The following is a 19,644-nucleotide window of genomic DNA, read 5'->3' on the forward strand; positions in this document are numbered from 1 at the left end:
CTTTAATACAGAAGTTTTGCAGAGTTTTAGACACAAGATAAACATGGTTATCAGAACCAGTAACATCCGTGCCATTATTCGGGCATGTTTTACCATTTCTGAATATGCAGAATGGGGGGGGGGAATCACATCTGTTGTTCTGCTTTTCTTGCCAACTCAAACACAAATATCTTCTGGTGCTAATGAATTAACTTAGTCTTGAATTTCATTATTACAGATTTATGCCGTATAATGGAACGGTGCATTTAAATCAAAACACTTCATGCAAATGCAAACGTTTGAGTCGCATGTTATGCATACAACTAGCACCGGAAAAGAAAAATAACACTGACTAAATTATTTTACAGTGAATCTGGAGGCAAAACTGAATATTTTATCTGACCGGTTTACAAACCCCTCAACCCTTACTTACCTGGGGTCCTAAAACTCTTCCAGTTTATGACATCATCAAAGCTAGCAAAGTGTGCTCTCACTACAACTGCTAGATCCGGAGATATCTGGCTCCTTAAGGCCCGGTTTGATCTGCCTGCACGCCGTTTGTCACGTTTTTCACAGCATTTTTCGCTTGCGCCCATTGGGCGCCCCACGTTTTTTGCAGCATTTTTCCCCATTGGGCGCCACGGGCAAAAACGCAGCGAAATACGCTTTCTCTGCCTCCCATTGATGTCAATGGGAGGTCAGAGACGTAAATGCCCGAAGATAGGGCATGTCGCCTTTTCCCGCGAGCGTTTTTTCCGGACGACTTTTGGTGCGTATTCCGATGCGGTTTCCGTGCGAACAGGGCCTAACATAAATAAGTCGCTATAAACAGCTGCTATAGCATTTTATTTTCAGTCTGTCTCTATTTTACTGATATTCTTTCAAAACTTTTTGTGAACTCACTATGAGAACGTATGCGACATAACAGGCATGCTGTAGATGTTCTCAAATATGCAGCAAAAGACTCCGCTACAAGTAAACAGAGTTTTGAAAATCCCATTCACATGTATTGTACTGAACTTTGTAGCAAGTTTTTGGCCTTAGGCGGACAGCCGCTTGCATTTTTGGCCCATGCTCCCATACAAAGTATGAGAGCATGACCCGTAAAAAGCCAAGTAACGGACTTGTCCTATTTTTTGCGGTGCACTTCTACAGCTCAGACACCTTCCCGTAAATATACGGGAAAATGTCCACGGTCAATAGAAGTGAATGGGTCCATAATTGCAGACCGCAATTATGGATGATTTTTAGGGTATGTTCACACGGCAGCCTGCGTTACGGCTGAAATTACGGAGCTCAGAATTTCAGACGTAATGGCATGTGCAGGCGCTTTTAGCTGCGTCCATTACGGACGTAATTGGAGCTGTTTTTCCATGAAGTCAATGGAAAACGGCTCCAATTACGTCTCAAGAAGTGACAGGCACTTCTTTGACGCGGGCGTCTTTTTTACGCACCGTCTTTTGACAGTGACATGTAAAAAAAATGACCGTCGGCACAGAGCATCGTAAAGCCCATTCAAATGAATGGGCAGATGTTTGCCGACGCTTTGGTGCTGTATTTTCAGACGTAATTCGAGGTTAAAACGCCCGAATTACGTCCGGAAATAGGCTGTGTGAACCCAGCCTTACGGTCGTGTGCATGGGGCCTTAAGACTTCATACACTAAAACCTGACCAACTGCAGAAATGTATTAGATATATTTTTATCCAAAAATGAAGAACACAACCTCTATTACAGCTACTATATGACATTGTCCAAGACTCCTGGTAAATCTGCCTTAGGCCCCATGCACACGACGACAGTTTTCATCCATAATTACGGATAAAACGGCAGACCCATTCAATTCTATTGGCCACGGACACCTTTCCGTATATTTACAGATGTGCGTCCAGGCTATAGAAACGATCAGCAAAATATAGACCATGTCCTATTCTAGTCCGCAAATGCGGCACGTGCTCACCCCTAGAAGTCTATGGGCGCATCCTCAATTGCGGACAGCTACGAATGTGTATCTGTCTGATCCGTATATGCGGACAGTAAAAACCCTTAGGCCCCATGCTTTTTCGGCCGCAATTCCCCCGAAAATCCACGGGAGAATTGCGGCCCCATACATTTCTATGGGGCCATGCACACGACCGAAGTTCGGCGCCGCAGAAAGAACGGACCTGTCTTATTACGGCCGTGTTCTGCGGTCCGGGCTCATTGAAAATAATGGCCGTGGCCATGTGCATTTCCCGCGATTTGCGGACGGCTTGCGGCTGACAGTCCGCAGCCAGCCGACCCGAAAATCACGGCCGTGCACATGGCTACAGTCGTGTGCGTGAGCCCTTATGGTTGTGTGCATGAGGCCTTAGGCCGTAATTTTGATCCGTAATTGCGGATCAAAGTACGGATCCATGAATTTCTATTGGCCAGGGACACCTCCCCGCATATTTACGGGAAGGTGTCCGGGCCGTAGAAAGCATTCGCAAAAAATAGGACGTGTCCTATTTTTTTATTTTACGGACCGTGTTCTAATACTTTATAATGGGAGCATGGCCTGCAAATGCCAGTGACTTTCTGCAGCCGTGATTACGGCTACAACCGTGTGCAGGGGGCCTTAGTGTGGATATGTATCCCCTATTCTCAAGTCACTGCATAAATAGGCAGATCTGCCATTTAGAAATCTGGAAAAGTTGTGGGACAACCACCGTTACCTTGCTTACCCATTACTAGAGATAGCAATAAAAAGGACGAGGCCCCCATGGGGTGGCATTGATGCACTTATGGCACAAACTGTGTGGCATGCTGTTTAGCGTGGTTGTCAAATTGCTTAGTAATGGCCGCACAATGTTAAAGGGAAAACTGCTGGTTACATGCAAATTCATGAAGCCATAAGGGTATATTCATTAATGGCTGAACAATTTTACAGGTAACCAGTAGTTTTCCACACAACACCCTGTGGTTATTAAGGCTTAATGCACACGACCGTAGCCATGTGCACGGCCGTGATTTTTGGGTTGGCCGAGGGCGGAGTGTCACGCGCAAGCCGCTCGAAAAAATCGCGGGCCGTGCACATGGCCACATCCATTATTTCCTATGAGCCTCGGCCATGCACGGACTGTGGAAACCACGGTCGTGTGCATGGCCCCATAGGAGTGAATGGGGCTGCAATTCTCCCGTGGATTTTCGGGGGAATTGCGGCCGCAAAAGCACGTTCGTGTGCATGGGGCCTTACAATAAATTTAACAACTTCGCTGAACAACGTGCAAAGCTGTTTTCGGCCACATCGTAGTTAGATTGGTGCCGCTCCGCGGATCCTTTCCAAAAAAAAGTTGCCGTAAATAAAATTTTCAATAACTTGACAGAAGAATGTAATTCAGTAATTTAGATTATAAATGACAAGTAGAAAGTAATTACAAGGAGGAAACTATTTTTTTCTTAAGTATTATGGCCACACATTCATAATGCCTGACCTGTGCCCCCACAACAGTCTAAACCCTAGCCACAATCAAGGGCACTGGTCGCCAGCCTGTGGCAAAGCTACATTTCTAGCCCTATGGCTGAGAGTTGCAGTTTTGCCACAGGTTGGGGACCATTGGTTGAGGGTGATGATGGGGTTTGGAGAAACCCCACACATCTCCTCCATCACTGGCAAACCATTACATGCGAGTAGGCAAAAATGAGCTGCTCCCATATCACATCCTCTTCATTGATCATAACGGAGAAAGAAGGATATTTCTTTGTCTGGCGGGAATAGTGTATAGTTGACCACGGTCAGCTGTGTGGTTGACTTACCTGCTCCGCTGGGAGTCTCACAGATATTCCTGGACAGTAAGAACGTATGGTATAGCTATATTTATACTGGAGACTTTATAACATAATACAATACACAGAAACATAGCAATAAATTAAAGAATATAGATTTTTCTGACGGCAGGCCCTTGCACAACCAAAAAGAACCACTATATGTAGTATTATTATAGTAATGTAGTATTGTTATAGTAATGTAGTATTATCAGTAATTTAGTATTGGTATAGTAATGTAGTAGTAGTATTATAGTAATGTAGTATTATAGTAATGTAGTATTATTATAGTAATGTAGTATTATAGTAATGTAGTATTGTTATAGTAATGTAGTATTATAGTAATGTAGTATTATAGTAATGTAGTATTGTTATAGTAATGTATTTTTATAGTAATGTAGTATTATAGTAATGTAGTATTATAGTAATGTAGTATTGTTATAGTAATGTATTATAGTAATGTAGTATTGTTATAGTAATGTATTATAGTAATAGTGATGTAGTATTATAGTAATATACTAGTATTATAGTAATGTAGTATTGTTATAGTAAAGTAGTATTATAGTAATATAGTATTATAGTAATGTAGTATTATTATAGTAATGTAATATTATAGTAATGTAGTATTATAGTAAAGTAGTATTATAGTAATGTAGTATTGTTATAGTAATGTAGTATTATTATAGTAATGTATTATTATAGTAATGTAGTATTGTTATAATAATGTAGTATTGTTATAGTAGTCCAAATAACTAATTGATTAGCAATAATTTTGTATTCTATCAAATTTGAATGTAATGCGGCCCGTCAACTTCACTTTTTTTTTCTATGTGCAGCCCATTTACCCGGCCGTGTTTGAAACCCCTGCCGTTGTCCATATTATTGAAATACTTCAAAAATCTGATTAATGGGGTCATATTTCATCTAGGCAGCGAGCGTGTAATGTGGCATCTGGCATCCACCTTGCCAGAATGATATGGAAGGTCGGGGAAGTATTTTGTTTGCAGGGAGGACGAGTTACAGCTTGGTCGTTTCTCCATATTTCTCTATTATAATTCCCTGCTAAGATAAAGAGCCAATATTCAAATGTGTCTACAGAGCAGCAGGAAATAGCCCAAAATCTAATCCTGCCCTTGATCACACAGCGGGCACCAAAGCATTTTATTTGTCTTAGGATCTTGTGCATAGTATTTTTTTGTTTGCAGCAATTTCAACAAACCTTTATATTTATGGACTATACAGTAATATTAGAAGGATATTGCTGATGAAACTGCATCCTTAAATATAAGCGGAAACACACATATGGCCTCACACCAAGAAAAAAATAAGTGCCTTAGAGCAATGGTGCCACACAATAAACCTAAGCATTTATGGGACACCTGCTAGAATTCACTAATAAACACCCCCTCCGGCAGGAAGAGGACTCGCCCCGACATGTACACAAGCAGTAGGGTTTCTAGCTCTTTGTTTGTTACAACATCAAACGTACATTGTTCTGTAAAACCCCTCAAGGGATTGTAGAGTTAAAAAATGAATAGGAACATTGACAGATTCTAATGAATGCAAAATCTTTGTTTGTTTTTTTTATAAAATACTCTGGAATTTATTGCACTTTGTTAAGGCGCCCATACACATAAAATGAAAACTGGCCTAACCGGCCGATTTCTTCAGGAAAGGTCGACTATCTAGTGTATGGCAGTTTCCCGACTCTCGCCCGATGGCACATGTTGAAGGAAAGAAGGATCGGCATGTTGAATTTTAACATACAAGACCCTTTGTTCCCGTGGAAGATAAACCGCTGCCAGTGGTGTTTGGAATCTGCTTATTCCGCGCTCTCCTCATTGAAATAAACACGCACGCTCGGCAAATCCAAGCGAGCATGTTAACGGGGTAGTCGGAAGGAATAGCAGTCATATGAACAAGTTTTCGGCTGGCAGCTATCTGGAAAGTGCATGGCACTAACTGTGGAAAACATCAAATGAGGCATAAACCAATAGTAATAATAATATAGGTAATGCAGAAGAGCAGCACATAGTCATCCAGGAAAAGATTTCTTAAAATAAAATGTATACATATCTTAAAGGAGTTGTCCAAGATATGAAAAACAGCTGCTTCTTCCAAAACCAGTGCTGCTCCTGTCTGCAGTTTGTCATGTAGCTCAACACCATTCACTTCATTGGAGCGGAGCCGCAATACCACACAACCCGTTAACAGGAGTGGTGATGCAAAGCAGCCATGTTTTTCTAATCCTGAACCCCTTTAAGTATATACATTTCGACAAACAGGAGAAGAGACCGCACTCCAGCCACAAGAGTGGATCTTACAAGCGTTGTAATACTAGCAGGTTTTATGTATTAAAATATTCTGAAGAGAAGCCTGATTTTTTGCTCTATGAGGATCTTACAAATGTCTCATGGATGACTAAGGCGGGATTCACACGACCGGGTCGTTCCCGAGCCCGAGTGTGGGCCGGTAAAATCGGCCATTTTGCCCGGCCGGTTTGCATAAAGTTATGCATGCGTGCCGGGCAGATCCGGACAGTGACATCAGCGGCAGCTCCTGAAGGGGAATCCCCATGTGTTCGGGGATTCCGCTTCAGGAGTTTCCCCTGATGGCACTGCCCAGATATGGACAGAGACATCAAGCGCTCTGTCCAGGAGCGGAATCCCCGAAAACACGGCGATTCCGCTCCTTCAAGGAGCTAAAGTGCGACTAGCACATAGCAGAGCGGGGAGATACCTCCCTGCTCTGCTATAGTGGCGTCGCTGCAGTAGTAGCAGCCGCAGCAGCAGCTGCTGCTACTAGCGGCGCCATCGAAGGTGTCGCCGAGCCAGGGTGCTTTTAACAAGCAGGGGAAGGGAGCCAGCGCAGCGCTCCCTCCACCTGCTGTACACCCCGGCCCTGCAACACAGTGTACAGCGATGCCATTCGTCAGAATGGCATCAACTCCTCCTCCTCACATGCACTCTGCGCTGTGAGGAGGAGGAGATAGAGCGCAAGCGCCGGGAAACCCGGCCATCACTCGGAACACATTCCGGTGATGGCCGTGTAATACCCGGCCCCATAGACTTCTATGGGAGCCGGGCGGCCGGGCAAAGATAGAGCATGTCCTATTTTTTGACGGCCGGATTTCCCGGCCGTCAAATAATCGGTCGTGTGAATAGCCCCATTAGGGGTCTATCATTCCTAATGCTGCCGGGTGCCGGCCGATTTATGAACGGCCGGCACCCGGCCGGGAAACCCTGCCGTGTGAATGAGGCCTAAACCCCTGAGACGTTTGGGCTCCACTCTGAAGCTTTGCTCAAGCCAAAACTGGTAAAGACCTGGGAGCTCCTCCATACATTTATGTGCAGCATTGTTTGAGGCTTTGGATGGCGTGCGCCTTTATTGTGCATCAGTGCCCGGCTTATTTTATCTATATGAATACACATGCACTGTAGTAAATGTTTACAAGACAGTCACACACTGACATAACTGAGATAGCTAACCATCCAGGCAGCTAATTCTATAATCTGAACAAGTCTAAAGGGCAGTAAGACGTAAAGTCTGAAGACGTAAAATAATGGCCCATGGCAACCAGCATCAAAAAAAAAAAACAGCTTTGTCAAACCTGTACTGGAAACATGAAAACTGGACTGACTGCATGTGGGAAACACCTTCATTATTTTTATTTTTTTGCTTGCACGTGCTGTTAGACTCAGATCACACATTGCATTTTGGTGCAGCTTTTTAAACCAAAAGCAGGAATAGAGCCTACAGAATGAAGTATAAATAAAAGATATATATATATATATATATCTCCTTTTACTCCAGTCCCACATTTGGCTACTAAAAAAGCTTGACATAAAATGGAAAGGGTGAACTGGTCCTCAGTTGCGAATACAGAAATAGGGAGTCCCAATTCCTTGAAGTTCAATATACACACAGAAAATAACTTTATGTATAATATTCTTATCATCGGCTGAAGCTTGGAGACTCTTCAAAGAAATCCCTGTTCAATCTGTCAAGCAATACATACACAAGACGTTTTCTTGGCAAATAGTAAAAGTTTTTCTTCACTTGGTGGCTTTAAGGGCCAGTTCACACAGAATTGTTTGACGCGCAAAGCGTGTCGGAAAACACGCCAAAAAAACTGCTGAAAATGCCTCCCATTGATTTCAATGGGAGGCGGTTTTTTCCCGCAAGCGGAAAAACTGTCTCGCGGGAAAGAGGGACCTGCCCTATCTTCGGGCGTTTACGCCTCTGACCTCCCATTGACATCAATGGGAGGCAGAGAAAGCGTATTTAATGGCGTTTTATATTGCGAAAAACTCCGCAAAAATCGGCGTGCAGGCCGAGCAAAATCTGCCTCAAAATTCCAAACGGAATATTGAGGCAGATTTTCCTCCTGCAAAAATCTGTGTGTGAACCCAGGCATAGATCTAGCACCTCATACTACAGCAGGGAGATTGACACCAAACCTGGTTTTCTCAACTATTTCTAAATCTTACAATAGGTCAGCCTGATGGGAAACAATATGAACTGAAATGTAAAAACTAGGTTCACACAGGGACGACCAGCGTGGTTTATAAAAGCACTACTACATTTGCATCAAATTCACTGTAGACTGCATGGCTTTCTTTCCTTGATGAAGTTCATAGAAGGACAAATAAGTACAAAGTATAAAATATCCCTAGAAAAGTTTATTTTATTTTTTATATTGAAACCATCACGGTCCGATTACGGGCACGGCCGGCCGCAGACAGCCACCCACATTTTTCGGCCCGTGTTCTCATTCAAAGCATGGGAGCACGGTCCATAAAAAGCAAAAGATAGGACAGGTCGGTCCGCAATTACAGACAAATTCTACGGTCGTGTGCATGTGGCCTAAAGCAGATGTGTTGTGTGTTTGAGTGTCTTTTTTTCCCCCTATTTATAAGGGGTCATACTAAGATGGCATGTTTTTTTCAAAATTCCCAGATTCATCCTCCCTGTCAAAATAGTTACCCTTGCAACAGTCAGAGAGAAGAATTGGTGGTCCAGCACTTCAGATCACGCAACCACCCATTTCAGCATTTAAAACAGGTCAATTCCTTGCACGAGACGAAAACGCACCTAATTCCCATAGTCAATGGGAGTCCTAATTATGCGCCAAAAACGCGTTTTGACACGTTTACATCGGGGTTTTTTTTAGCGGCGTGTGAACAAGGCATAACACGTACATAAAACTACTGCAGCCAAAAAGTGGAGAAGCTGCTCATAAAAATTAGATTAACAAAGTTACATTTAATGCGCCAGAATATAAATAGCTATAGCAACAATGAACAAAATGTAAAAAAAAACAACAAATTTGCATATTTAAAGGGTACCTCCAATGTTACTGGCGTTCTCATCTCCTGCCAGAAGTTAAAATCCAACCGTGGGAGACTCAAGCTGGTAGATCTGGCAGTACTGTAGCAAGCACCCTTGGAGGTAGATTTTAGGCACCCTGCACACGTAGTGGAAATATCTGCTGCAAATCGGCTTAAACCGTCAGATCGGCAGAAAAATTGGCTCATGTGACATGCGGATTTTGCTAGGTTTCACATCTCTCCTGATAAGAGGAGAAATCCGCTGTAAATACCTGCAGCAGATATGGACATGCTGTGGATTTTAAAATCTGCAAATCTTAGCAAATTACTAAAAGCAGCAACATATTTTATTAATACATTTTACTTCTATAAACGAGTCAGGGATTAGGCTCTATTTACACGACAGGGTCTGAGTGTCGGCTGATAAAAATTGCCATTTTGGGCCGTTTTGCTTCCGTTCCCGTTTTTAACGGCCGTTTTGCATCCGTTTTTTTCTCTGTCCGTTTTAAAATCGAATGAATTTAATTTGTATGTTTTTTGCCACCCACTTCCCTCTGTAGATAATGCCACACTGCCCTCTGTACATATTGCCACAGCCCCCCTGTAGGTAGTGCCACACAGACCCCCTTGTAGGTAGTGCCACACAGACCCCCTTGTAGGTAGTGCCACACAATGCCTTGTACATTGTCACCCCCATACCATCCTGTAGGGGACGGCTCCAGGAGAAATCCTCACTTCACTGTCCATATATGGACAGTGAAGTGAAGGACTTCTCCTGGATGGGATTCCCCGGCCACAGCGCTGGGGATTCCGCTTCAGAAGTTCCTGACGTCACTGTGTCCATATATGGACAGTGAATGCAGGGACTTCTACTGGAGCGGAATCCCTGGCGATGTGGCCGGGGATTCCGCTCCAGGAGAAGTCCCTGACGTCCCTGTGTCCATAAATGGACAGTGAATGCAGGGACTTCTACTGGAGCGGAATCCCCGGCCACATCGCCAGGGATTCCGCTTCAGAAGTTAGGTCAGTATATGGACAGTGAAGTCAGGGACTTCTCCAGGAGCAGAATCCCCGGCCACAGCGTTGCTGAAGCTCTGGACGGGGATTGGGGATTCCGCTCCTACAGGGGGAAAAAAAGTACCCTCCTCCTCACATGCACTTCGGGGAGGAGGAGAGCGTTACTTGGAGCACATTCAAGTGATGGGCGTCTATTACCCGGCCCCATAGACGGCCGAAAATAGGGCAGGTCCCTATTTTTGATGGCCCGGTTTCCCTGGGCCGTCAAAAAAACGGTCGCGTAGATAGCCCCATTTGTGCTCTATGGTTCCTACTGCGGCCATGTGATTGCAGTTTTTTGAACGGCCGGGAAACCCTGTCGTGTGAATAGGGCCTTATGTAACCTGTATTAGACAAGGTTAGACCGTCATCTGGCAGTATATTATAACTTATTGAATGCTACTGATCCTTCATTGGCCTTCCTTGTCTTCCTCACTATACTTAATATTTCTAAGGTAGGGGTTGTACCAAAATCGACAATTATCACCAATCCACAGCATAGGTGATAATCTTCTGAACACTTTGGGCACCACCAATCACAAGAATGGAGGTCCCGAACTGCACATTGCACCTCACAGCTCGACCGGAGTGAGAACTTTGAATGCAACAGCATTCGAGCATGCGCGCTGCAGCTCCATTCAATGTCTATGTGGCTGATGGAAACAGAAGAGTATATTGCTCAGAAGTTTCAGTCAGTTCCACAGACATTAAATGAAGCAGAAGGCACATGCTCAACCGCCGCTCCATTCAAGCTCCTCTTCGCTGCAGGGGTGCAACGGGGGGCTCGGGATCCCGGTTCCCGTGATCAGTAGTGGTCTGAGCGATCAAACAATTAATCACTTATCTTGTGAATATATAATTGTCGAATTCTGGTACAATCCTTTTAAATATTTGGCTCTCACACAATTAGAACATTTTTACATTTTCAGCCTTCATAGATGCTTTACTAGAAGTTGCAAACACGGACCAGATAAGACAGTTTAGACAAGGCTTAATATAGTGGGTGTATATTACAGGGGCATCACCCTGAAGGAATTTGAACGCACCAGTAAATATCTGAAGGACAGTGGAGCCAAGGAATGAATTGTCAATTAATTTCATCCAACGACAGAAGAAATGCTCCTATTTGGTGAACCCCACCTTGTCAAAACAGCCAGCATAAGACCAGTTGACAAATGGGAGAGGGAAAATCTCTTCTAGACTCCCAGACTGATAACTGCATGGTTCATCTGGAAATCTAGAAGAAATCCCATCTACTGGATAGCACAAGAGCAGTATGGAGAGTTCCTAATGGAAATCCCAAAGAAGCTTACGAGAATGATGGTTAGTAGTCATGTGCCAGAGAACGGCTTGGTGGGTGAACGCTGTAGGTCTCCCCACAATGGGTCAACAGATGTGTATGATATTGGGAAATGGAAAAGAAAAGCCATCTCCAGGTCAAAATGGACTTGTGAATTTTTGCTTGTTACATAGGTCCAAAATTAGAGTTAATCATAAGTTACATCCTGGAAGGAAATAAATAAAGCAGCAAACAACTCCTCAAAAGAATATATAACCGTATCAATACATGCAGACAGTAACGTATATTGGTGAACCAGAGTATTCTTTCACAGTGTAATGTAAAATCTAGCATCTACACGTTTAGTATGTAGCACTGTGGGGGTAGTATCACTGCAGTGTTATTACAATTAACCATTTCAGTTTGACGTTGGAAAAACTATATGATTAAAATGAAGCATGCTGGGTCACCATCCAACAGTCCTGGTCATGTCGGGCATAACAAAAACTGCTTGCCATAGCTCAGGAGCTGCTGCAAACTCTATGCTATTGTTGCCTTTGTAGCCCTAGTCTAATAATTTCACATAGAGGTGTAGCTTTAGGGGTTGCAGATAGCAGTACTATAAAATGGAAACAGAAAATTGGGGTGGCTCTGTTATAGGGTTAAAAAAAAAAAAAAGTTTCCTCCTTATAAGACCATGTCTTTTTAGGTCCAACATTCTGTGCCGATTAATTTCCCAATATATCTTTATAGCAGTTAAAGCTCAATATTGCTCAATGATTAAGTGCTGGGTCACCTGTAGCCACCATTAGGGGGAGCTGAAGAGTTTACCGCTTATGATTTTATTACCAATATTATCAAGTTCAATGTACAGTATAAACATTCTGCAAAAATCTCCTAAGCTCTCGTTAATGATGACTAAGGGCAGCCACAATGTTATCATATAGTTCTTTTTTTATGCAGAGGATTTGGAACTCTACAGAAAAACTGAGCTCCAACCCTTAGGACTCCTTCACATCTGAAAATACGTATCAAATACAGACACGCAATACAGATCGCTTTTTCAAAATTTGTTTTGTTTTTATAATTTGTATGACCGAGACAAAAAGGTATCATTACAATACCCTCCTCCTCCTTTATATCGCGCGGTCAGCAGTTCTGGAGGCCCCAAAGCTGCTAATGATTGCCTTTAAACTTGTTTTTGCTATTTTTATATTGTTGTTGAAATACAGATGAAAAGAAGAATAAATACGCACATGTGAAATATGCAAAAATGGAACATGCATTTTTAAAATTAACCCATTGACTTTTTTTTGCTAAAAACTGTACCAATACGACGAACGTGTTGGAATATGCGCATAAAAAAAGCACGTATACAAAAAAAAGGAAATGTGAATAAAATCATCTGAATGTATCTGCCCTTAGGCTGCTTTCACGGGGGCGTAATACAGGTAAAAAGCAGCCTTATAAAGGATATGTTAAATTAATTAGAAGTGAATTTAGAAAAAGATTTCAGCAAGTATGCCCATTGGACTAATCAACATAAATACTGTGCCCTCTAGTGACAATATTTATATGACAAATAAAATTCTTCAAGCCTCTAAAAGAAAAAACCAGGGTTTAACTAAATTTAGGATTCATAAAAAAAAAAATAAAATAATAATAATATATATATATATATATATATATATATATATATATATATATAAATAATCAAACACATGGCTGGAATTCTTCTGATAGGATAATTGATCACATTTTAGGGTTCCGTATGACAAAATAAAGCATGTAAAAATACACTGTCCAATTGTCCATGCTTTATTAGCATAAATGTGTAATGAGTTTTCTACATAGCAATCCTACACATAGCAGCAACTTTCACATGCTCATGACAATGTAAACACTAGAGAAACAGCTCTGCTACAACAATGGCGAGGTTGTTCACTTCAAGCTCTCAGGTTACTAAAAGGATCTGTCGACTGTCAACGTCTAATAATTAAACCATTAAACAGAAAAAAAAATGTGGGTAGAAACATATGCAACAAAGTATTTCCTATTTAAACATGTATCAGAGAATTCAATACTTTAGTTGAACGATCTTGACATAAAACCAAGTCTACTTTATTTCTATTTGCTGTGCAGGTGAATTAAACTACTGCTCTCTGTTCCTCCCCAGCCGGACACCGCTGCTTACAGACTCCAGTGCTCTTCAATTGAATTAGTGGTGATCGGAGACCCAGAAAAAAATCCCTGCCCCTGTGATCGCTACATCTTACATTGCTCCAGTTCTGGATTAAAGGGGTTATCTAGCATAGAAAACGGATTTTCATACACTTTATTAGGGAATTCTTTGTTATTAGAGGGGGGGTCCTCTGTTCAGTATACTCATCTCTTAGCCAGAGTGGTGAGGGGTTAACAAAGGGCGTCTTTTCACTCTGGAGGATCTGTCCTGTCCTGCATTGCACAGACAACCCATTGATATGAATGGGCACTGTGTAATGATTTATTTACCCCGTGGTGGCGCTGCAGGGAAATTCAACACTTACTACCAGGTGTCCCCACAGATTACAGCTGATCACTGGGTGGTTCCAGCAGGGGACTACGACTTTGTAATCAGTTTACTGTCGAGGGATCCTTTTAACAAGTAGGAATTGACCAAAGCAGAGAACCCCTTTAATGTGTATGTTTTTCAAACAAAAACAACAGAAGGGCCAAAATGGAGAATTCCCACATGGCTGAAACCTGCATCAAAATGCAACGTTTGAATAGGCTCCCACGGTATATAACTACTTGACTAAAGCGCAATTTCAATGTTTCCCATATTGGAACATTGAGGTTGTAGTATCGTTGCAATTTTAACACAACTCACAGGTGACCAAGTGTCAAAGTGGAGCCTTAGCCTTAAACTACAGCTAATCAATGGTCATATCCAATTAAAAACCTTTACTTGCAATTCCCATTGCTGCAAATTTTCACTACGGAATTCTGCGAAGACTACGCTACATGAAAACTTAAAGAGTTTGTCAGCTTTCTTAACCTATCTGTTGTGGTACCTACTTGCAGTAGCATCTTTTCTTTTAACTCTGCGGTTTCTAATTCCTCTGTTGCTCTTCCTGTGAATGTATGAATACATTCACAACTGGATGTTACCATTCCCATTGTATACGGGACATGTCCTTACAAACTCCGACCCTGTCTAATCAGTGCTGACAGTGTCAGACTGTATAGATACACATCCTATAGACAAGGGAAAATTAACAACCTATCTATACATTTCCAGGAGGAATAAACAGAGGAACTGCACTGTTCTAAGCACAGATCCTCCAGAACAGTTATTTCATGGATAATACAAGTATTTACTAAAACAGACCTGTCAGGGGAGCCGACAGTTCCCCTTTAAGCTTCCTGTCCATAGATCCCATCAATTTCTGTGGGATCTGTTAATAAACTAATATCTACGATGTTTTTAGGGTACGTCCGTAATTGACGGACGTATTTCGGCCGCAAGTACCGTACTGAACACAGTGCAGGGAGCCGGGCTCCTAGCATCATAGTTATGTACGATGCTAGGAGTCCCTGCCGGACAACTGTCCCGTACTCTAATTACAGTACGGGACAGTTGTCCGGCAGCGAGGCAGTGACACCTAGCATCGTACATAACTATGATGCTAGGAGCCCGGCTCCCTGCACTGTGTTCGGTCCGGTACTTGCGGCCGAAATACGTCCGTCAATTACGGACGTAATGACCTCGTGTGAACATACCCTTAGGCTGTGGTTAAGGGATATTGACATGTCTGATAAGCAGCAACAGAGCTAGGTCTAGCAGCTGCTTATCGCCCACTTTACTGAAGCAACACGGGCCTCTGGCTGAGCGGAACACACATGTTGGTAGCCAACAGCTGTGATCACCAACCCCATTCATTTCTATGGCCAGCTTTACAGTAACAGTATACATATGACTTGACAGCTTACTTATAATAAAACTATATTTGTATGAGGATTTACAGTACGGTGTTTAAAGAAAAATATTGAAAGAATGTAAAGTGTGCTCAAAAAAAACAATCCGTATGGTACAAGAAAACACTCTAGTAACCATTACTGTACTATAGACCAAGGAAATCTAAGAGTAAGCCCATTGACTATGTCAGGTGCCAGGGAAGCTGGCCACATACAGTTTACCAGAAATATTTTGCCAAGCACAGGATTACCAGTAAAGAAAAAAAATCACAACGATGTAATAGACGTTGTACGCAGACCAGTAGGAGAACATAACCCTGAGTGCCAAATACATATCGTGGTACGAACAATGACAATTTTTAAACATATCCGATATTCCCTAATGCTTCAATGTATATCAATGAATGTATCCGATACAATACATGTAATGACTTTCAGTAACAATAGTCTTTTTGGTTGTATAAAGTGAAAGATTGTTACATCTTGGGCCACTTTAACCATTTAACGCAATACACGTAAAGAGATTAAGAGAATACATAGCACAGGAAGGCAAAATTAAACAATTTACGTAGTCTTGGTTTCTCAAACTGCATTTTCTACAGATCCAGCACTTGCTATGGCATGTGGGCACAGAATAGAATGAGACTGGGCACCGAGCCTCAGATGATACATGTTACATTGTTGTCAGAACAGGAACATGTGAAACTTAAGATCAAACTCGCGTGATCTAACAGTTCTTTGCATCAACAGCCTGAATCCTTGTTACGAATCAATTATCCCGACATTACAATGTGTATTGTTCTTTGGAATAATGAAAAAATAAAATAAACAATAATTTAGGTGTGGTTGAAAGGCCACCGACATTTCAGGGGTATGGGAAAGCTGCATAACCGGCATTACGGTAAATTCACCATTGAATGAATCCTCCACTCTGGACACAACAGTAAATAAAACAACAACTCACGGCTGTCCAAAAATGATCATAAATTATTGACTTTTATTAACAATAATTGTAACATTTCCCAGTGGGGATTCCATACAGTTCTAATGGACCATTGCCGTTTCATGCAATGTGTGCTGCTCGTCTATTTCCAGTCACGTTTGGAATTTATATATATATTTTTTGTTTACAGAAGGTACAGACACTTGTAAACTTTGAGTCAGCAGCAAAAAAAAAACACTGAATAATTACTGGTCAAGATGCCTTTTTTTTTTGGAAGGGCAATAGGTTGGCTGCCACGAGATAATCATCACTAACGGATCCACATCAGGATAACTATCTGATGGACACCAAACAGTAAAAGACTTCACACACGGTCCTCAGGACCCATGAAAACGAGAATGAAAACAGTCAGTGACGGACTCACCTGACCTGCTGTATGGTGCTTACCTTAAACCTGAAATGTCAGGGGGTCCTGAGGACACATTAAATAAAATGCAAACAAAAAGGCCATTAAAAGTGTTAAATACCCCAGAAGATTGACTGTAGGAAAGATAACCCATGGTGTACCAGAAGGAAATACAGTAAGGTACAGTAACAGATATTGGTACAGTAGTTGTCAGGTATAGTTTTTGCAGGCAACATGTCAATCAATCCTGAAGATGGCCTTCATAGCATGGGCTTCCTAAGCAATGACTTGCTAAAGTCTTTGACTTCTTCTTGACTGCCCACTGTCTGGTAACCCAAAAGGTCCATTGGTACCTGGCAATACTCTTCCACCTGCTTTATCTGCAGGAAAGTAAGTAATGTTCTCCAAGCACTAACAGCTTGGGTGGCATTGCGAGCAGATACCACAAATGGTTTCGATGAATAGCCTGAGCCACTAGTCATGTTTAGGGAGAACTTCTCTATCTCTGGGCTTACTGACAGGTTGACAAATCCATAGACCTGCCTTACGGTCTTAATGGGATCCATAACAAGATCCTCGTATCGGACTACCATGTAGTTACCTTTGAGCCAGCTCGGGGGGTTAAGAGCAGTCCTTAGGGTCTTGCCCATGCTGCTACATATTACCTCCATGGCACCTATGGCATGATAGTCAGAACCATCCTTTTTGTTCAGTTTGTGTCCAGGATCTATAAAAGGAACCCTACGAATTCTGGGGTCTCTGCTACGAACCACCTGAAGACTCTCTCGAATCAACCCATGTCTAGATTTTATCCTGGAGTTGGCTACTGCCCGCGGATCCCTAACTAAATGAATGACCTTCAAGTCCAGAGAAGGGTCTACCATCAATGGGGCCAGCACGTTGATGTCAAAAATCCTTACCCCTTTAATGACTATGGTGTTGTATTTGTGGCACTCTTCCTCCAGCATAGTCAGGCTTTGAGGAGAGCATTTCTTGCACACTTTATCATCCACTAAACCCACCACATCCTTCTTATAGGCCGAACATATAGGGGAAGAGCAGATGACCTTGTTGGTGGACGCTCCAAAGATTCCCAAGGTGCTAATGTTCTTTGCTCCCGCAGTGTTGTACAGCTGGAGAGCAGACAAGTCACACCTGTAGAGGGCGCTCAGGAGATCTCGGGCAGCACCCTGCAGTGACATGGCATCCCCAGGGTACAGCTTCTGCCATACATGCCACACTGGCTCATAAAGGAAGAACACCTCCGGGTTCTGGTTGAAGAGCTCCCCAAAGAACGAGGATCCGGACCGCCATGTGGTGAAGACATAGACCAGCTGCCTCTTCCTAGGAGGGGAGGGTCGGTACAAGTAGCGGATGTCAGAGCGGGTCTGGTAGGGGGTGTACCGCACCTGGTCATTACACTGCTGGGGCTCCTTGTTCCATTTGTCCATCAGATTGAGCATGGTCAGGACCAGCAGTAGGATGTAGCCCAGGCACAGGATAATCGCCTTCCTGCGGAACACTTTCATCCTGGGCACCGGGGAGGGGGAGGCTGGAGAGGATTATCTGGAGGAGAGCAGGACCCAGCAGCAGGGAGAACTGTTGCTCACTAATCCCCTCCGGCTGCTGAATGCGAGGCCATCAGGAAAGTTTGAGCACTTGAGTATCATGTTAGGGTCAGCCGCTCCATGGCCCTTCTCCAGCAGTGCGTCGCCCAGCCGATCACGATCTGTTGTGACTGCATGCGGCGATCATGACGCACAATCTGCTCCTACTCGAAGGAAATCCCACTAATCACCTTCCGGCTGAGTGATGCCGCGCAAACTTCTCCTCAGACCCCTGCAACAACGTAACATGGCACCGCCCGGTCAGTGGTGCCTGCACCGTTTACAAGGCGCTGGATGATGCCATCAGTGTAAGGAGGGGGTAGCTTGCAGCCCTCCACCCATTATATAACGGATCGCTTCTCTCGTGCGCACGGCTCCAGCAGCTTCCCCGCAGAAGGGATTCGTGCAGCGGGCTCTCACAGACTGCGCGGCTCTAACAGAACATGGAGATACAGATGCTTACAGTCCTGCTGAAGGCTGCACGTCTACTGGGTGAGAGAGCTGTCACTCTGATAGACACGCCCCTCGTACGCTATAAAGGCCTCGTTCCTTCTCTCTCTGCAGCTCACAGTCCCTGTTTCTCCTTGTTCTCGTGCAGGGACAGACTCCCGAGGATCACTGCATAGGAAAGCGCAGTTTCCCGCACCCCTTATTTGCATTAGTTAGACGATTTGCAGCAAGGATTTGAATGCTCATTCCAGGCGGGTGCATCATAAAGAACTTGAATTTTAATAGTTTTGGTTCCAAATAATTCTGCCTGTAGAGCAAGTGTCGAGCTCTTTACCCATCGTCATTTTTAGTGACTTTATAGAACATTTCTCCTTAAAACTGAAAAGAAAAAAAAATCTCTAATAAATACTCGGCATTGTTTTGTGCCCTGGTTAAACGTTCTATTTCTTAGTTATAGGTCTGTTTCTAGAAAAGCTGGGTGACAAGTTAGGCTGTGTTTTTGCAGGAGGAAAATTCAGCCTCAAAATTCCGTTTGGGATTTTGAGGCAGATTTTGTCCTTCCTGCACGTCGTTTGCCGCGTTTTTCGCCCGCGGCCATTGAGTGCTACGGGCAAAAAAGCGAAATACGCTTTCTCTGCCTCCCATTGATGTCAATGGGAGGTCAGAGGCGTAAACGCGCGAAGATAGGGCATGTCCCTTCTTTCTCCTGCGAGGCGGTTTTAGCGCTTGCGGGAGAAAACCGCCTCCCATTGAAATCAATGGGAGGCATTTTCGGCCGGTTTTTGACGAGTTTTGCGGATCGGTTTCCACTCCAAAAAGCTTGTCAAAATACTCAGTGTGAACAGACCCTTA

The 19,644-nt window shown here is 43.2% G+C and overlaps 1 protein-coding gene across 1 annotated transcript; it reads right to left on the bottom strand.

Moving 5' to 3' along the window:
- Positions 1–16,363: 16,363 nt before the first annotated feature.
- Positions 16,364–18,822, bottom strand: CHST2 (carbohydrate sulfotransferase 2). Its single transcript, XM_075861460.1, has one exon. The coding sequence runs from the start codon at positions 18,262–18,264 to the stop codon at positions 16,996–16,998; it is 1,269 nt and encodes a 422-aa protein (XP_075717575.1). The 5' UTR covers positions 18,265–18,822; the 3' UTR covers positions 16,364–16,995.
- Positions 18,823–19,644: the final 822 nt, after the last annotated feature.

The sequence above is a fragment of the Rhinoderma darwinii genome, chromosome 4 (genome assembly GCF_050947455.1).
Source record: "Rhinoderma darwinii isolate aRhiDar2 chromosome 4, aRhiDar2.hap1, whole genome shotgun sequence".
NCBI classification, from domain to species: domain Eukaryota; kingdom Metazoa; phylum Chordata; class Amphibia; order Anura; family Rhinodermatidae; genus Rhinoderma; species Rhinoderma darwinii.

Coding starts and splice junctions, on each gene's coding strand:
- CHST2 (XM_075861460.1), bottom strand. CDS start 18,264: ATGAAAGTGTTCCGCAGGAAGGCGATTATCCTGTGCCTGGGCTACATC.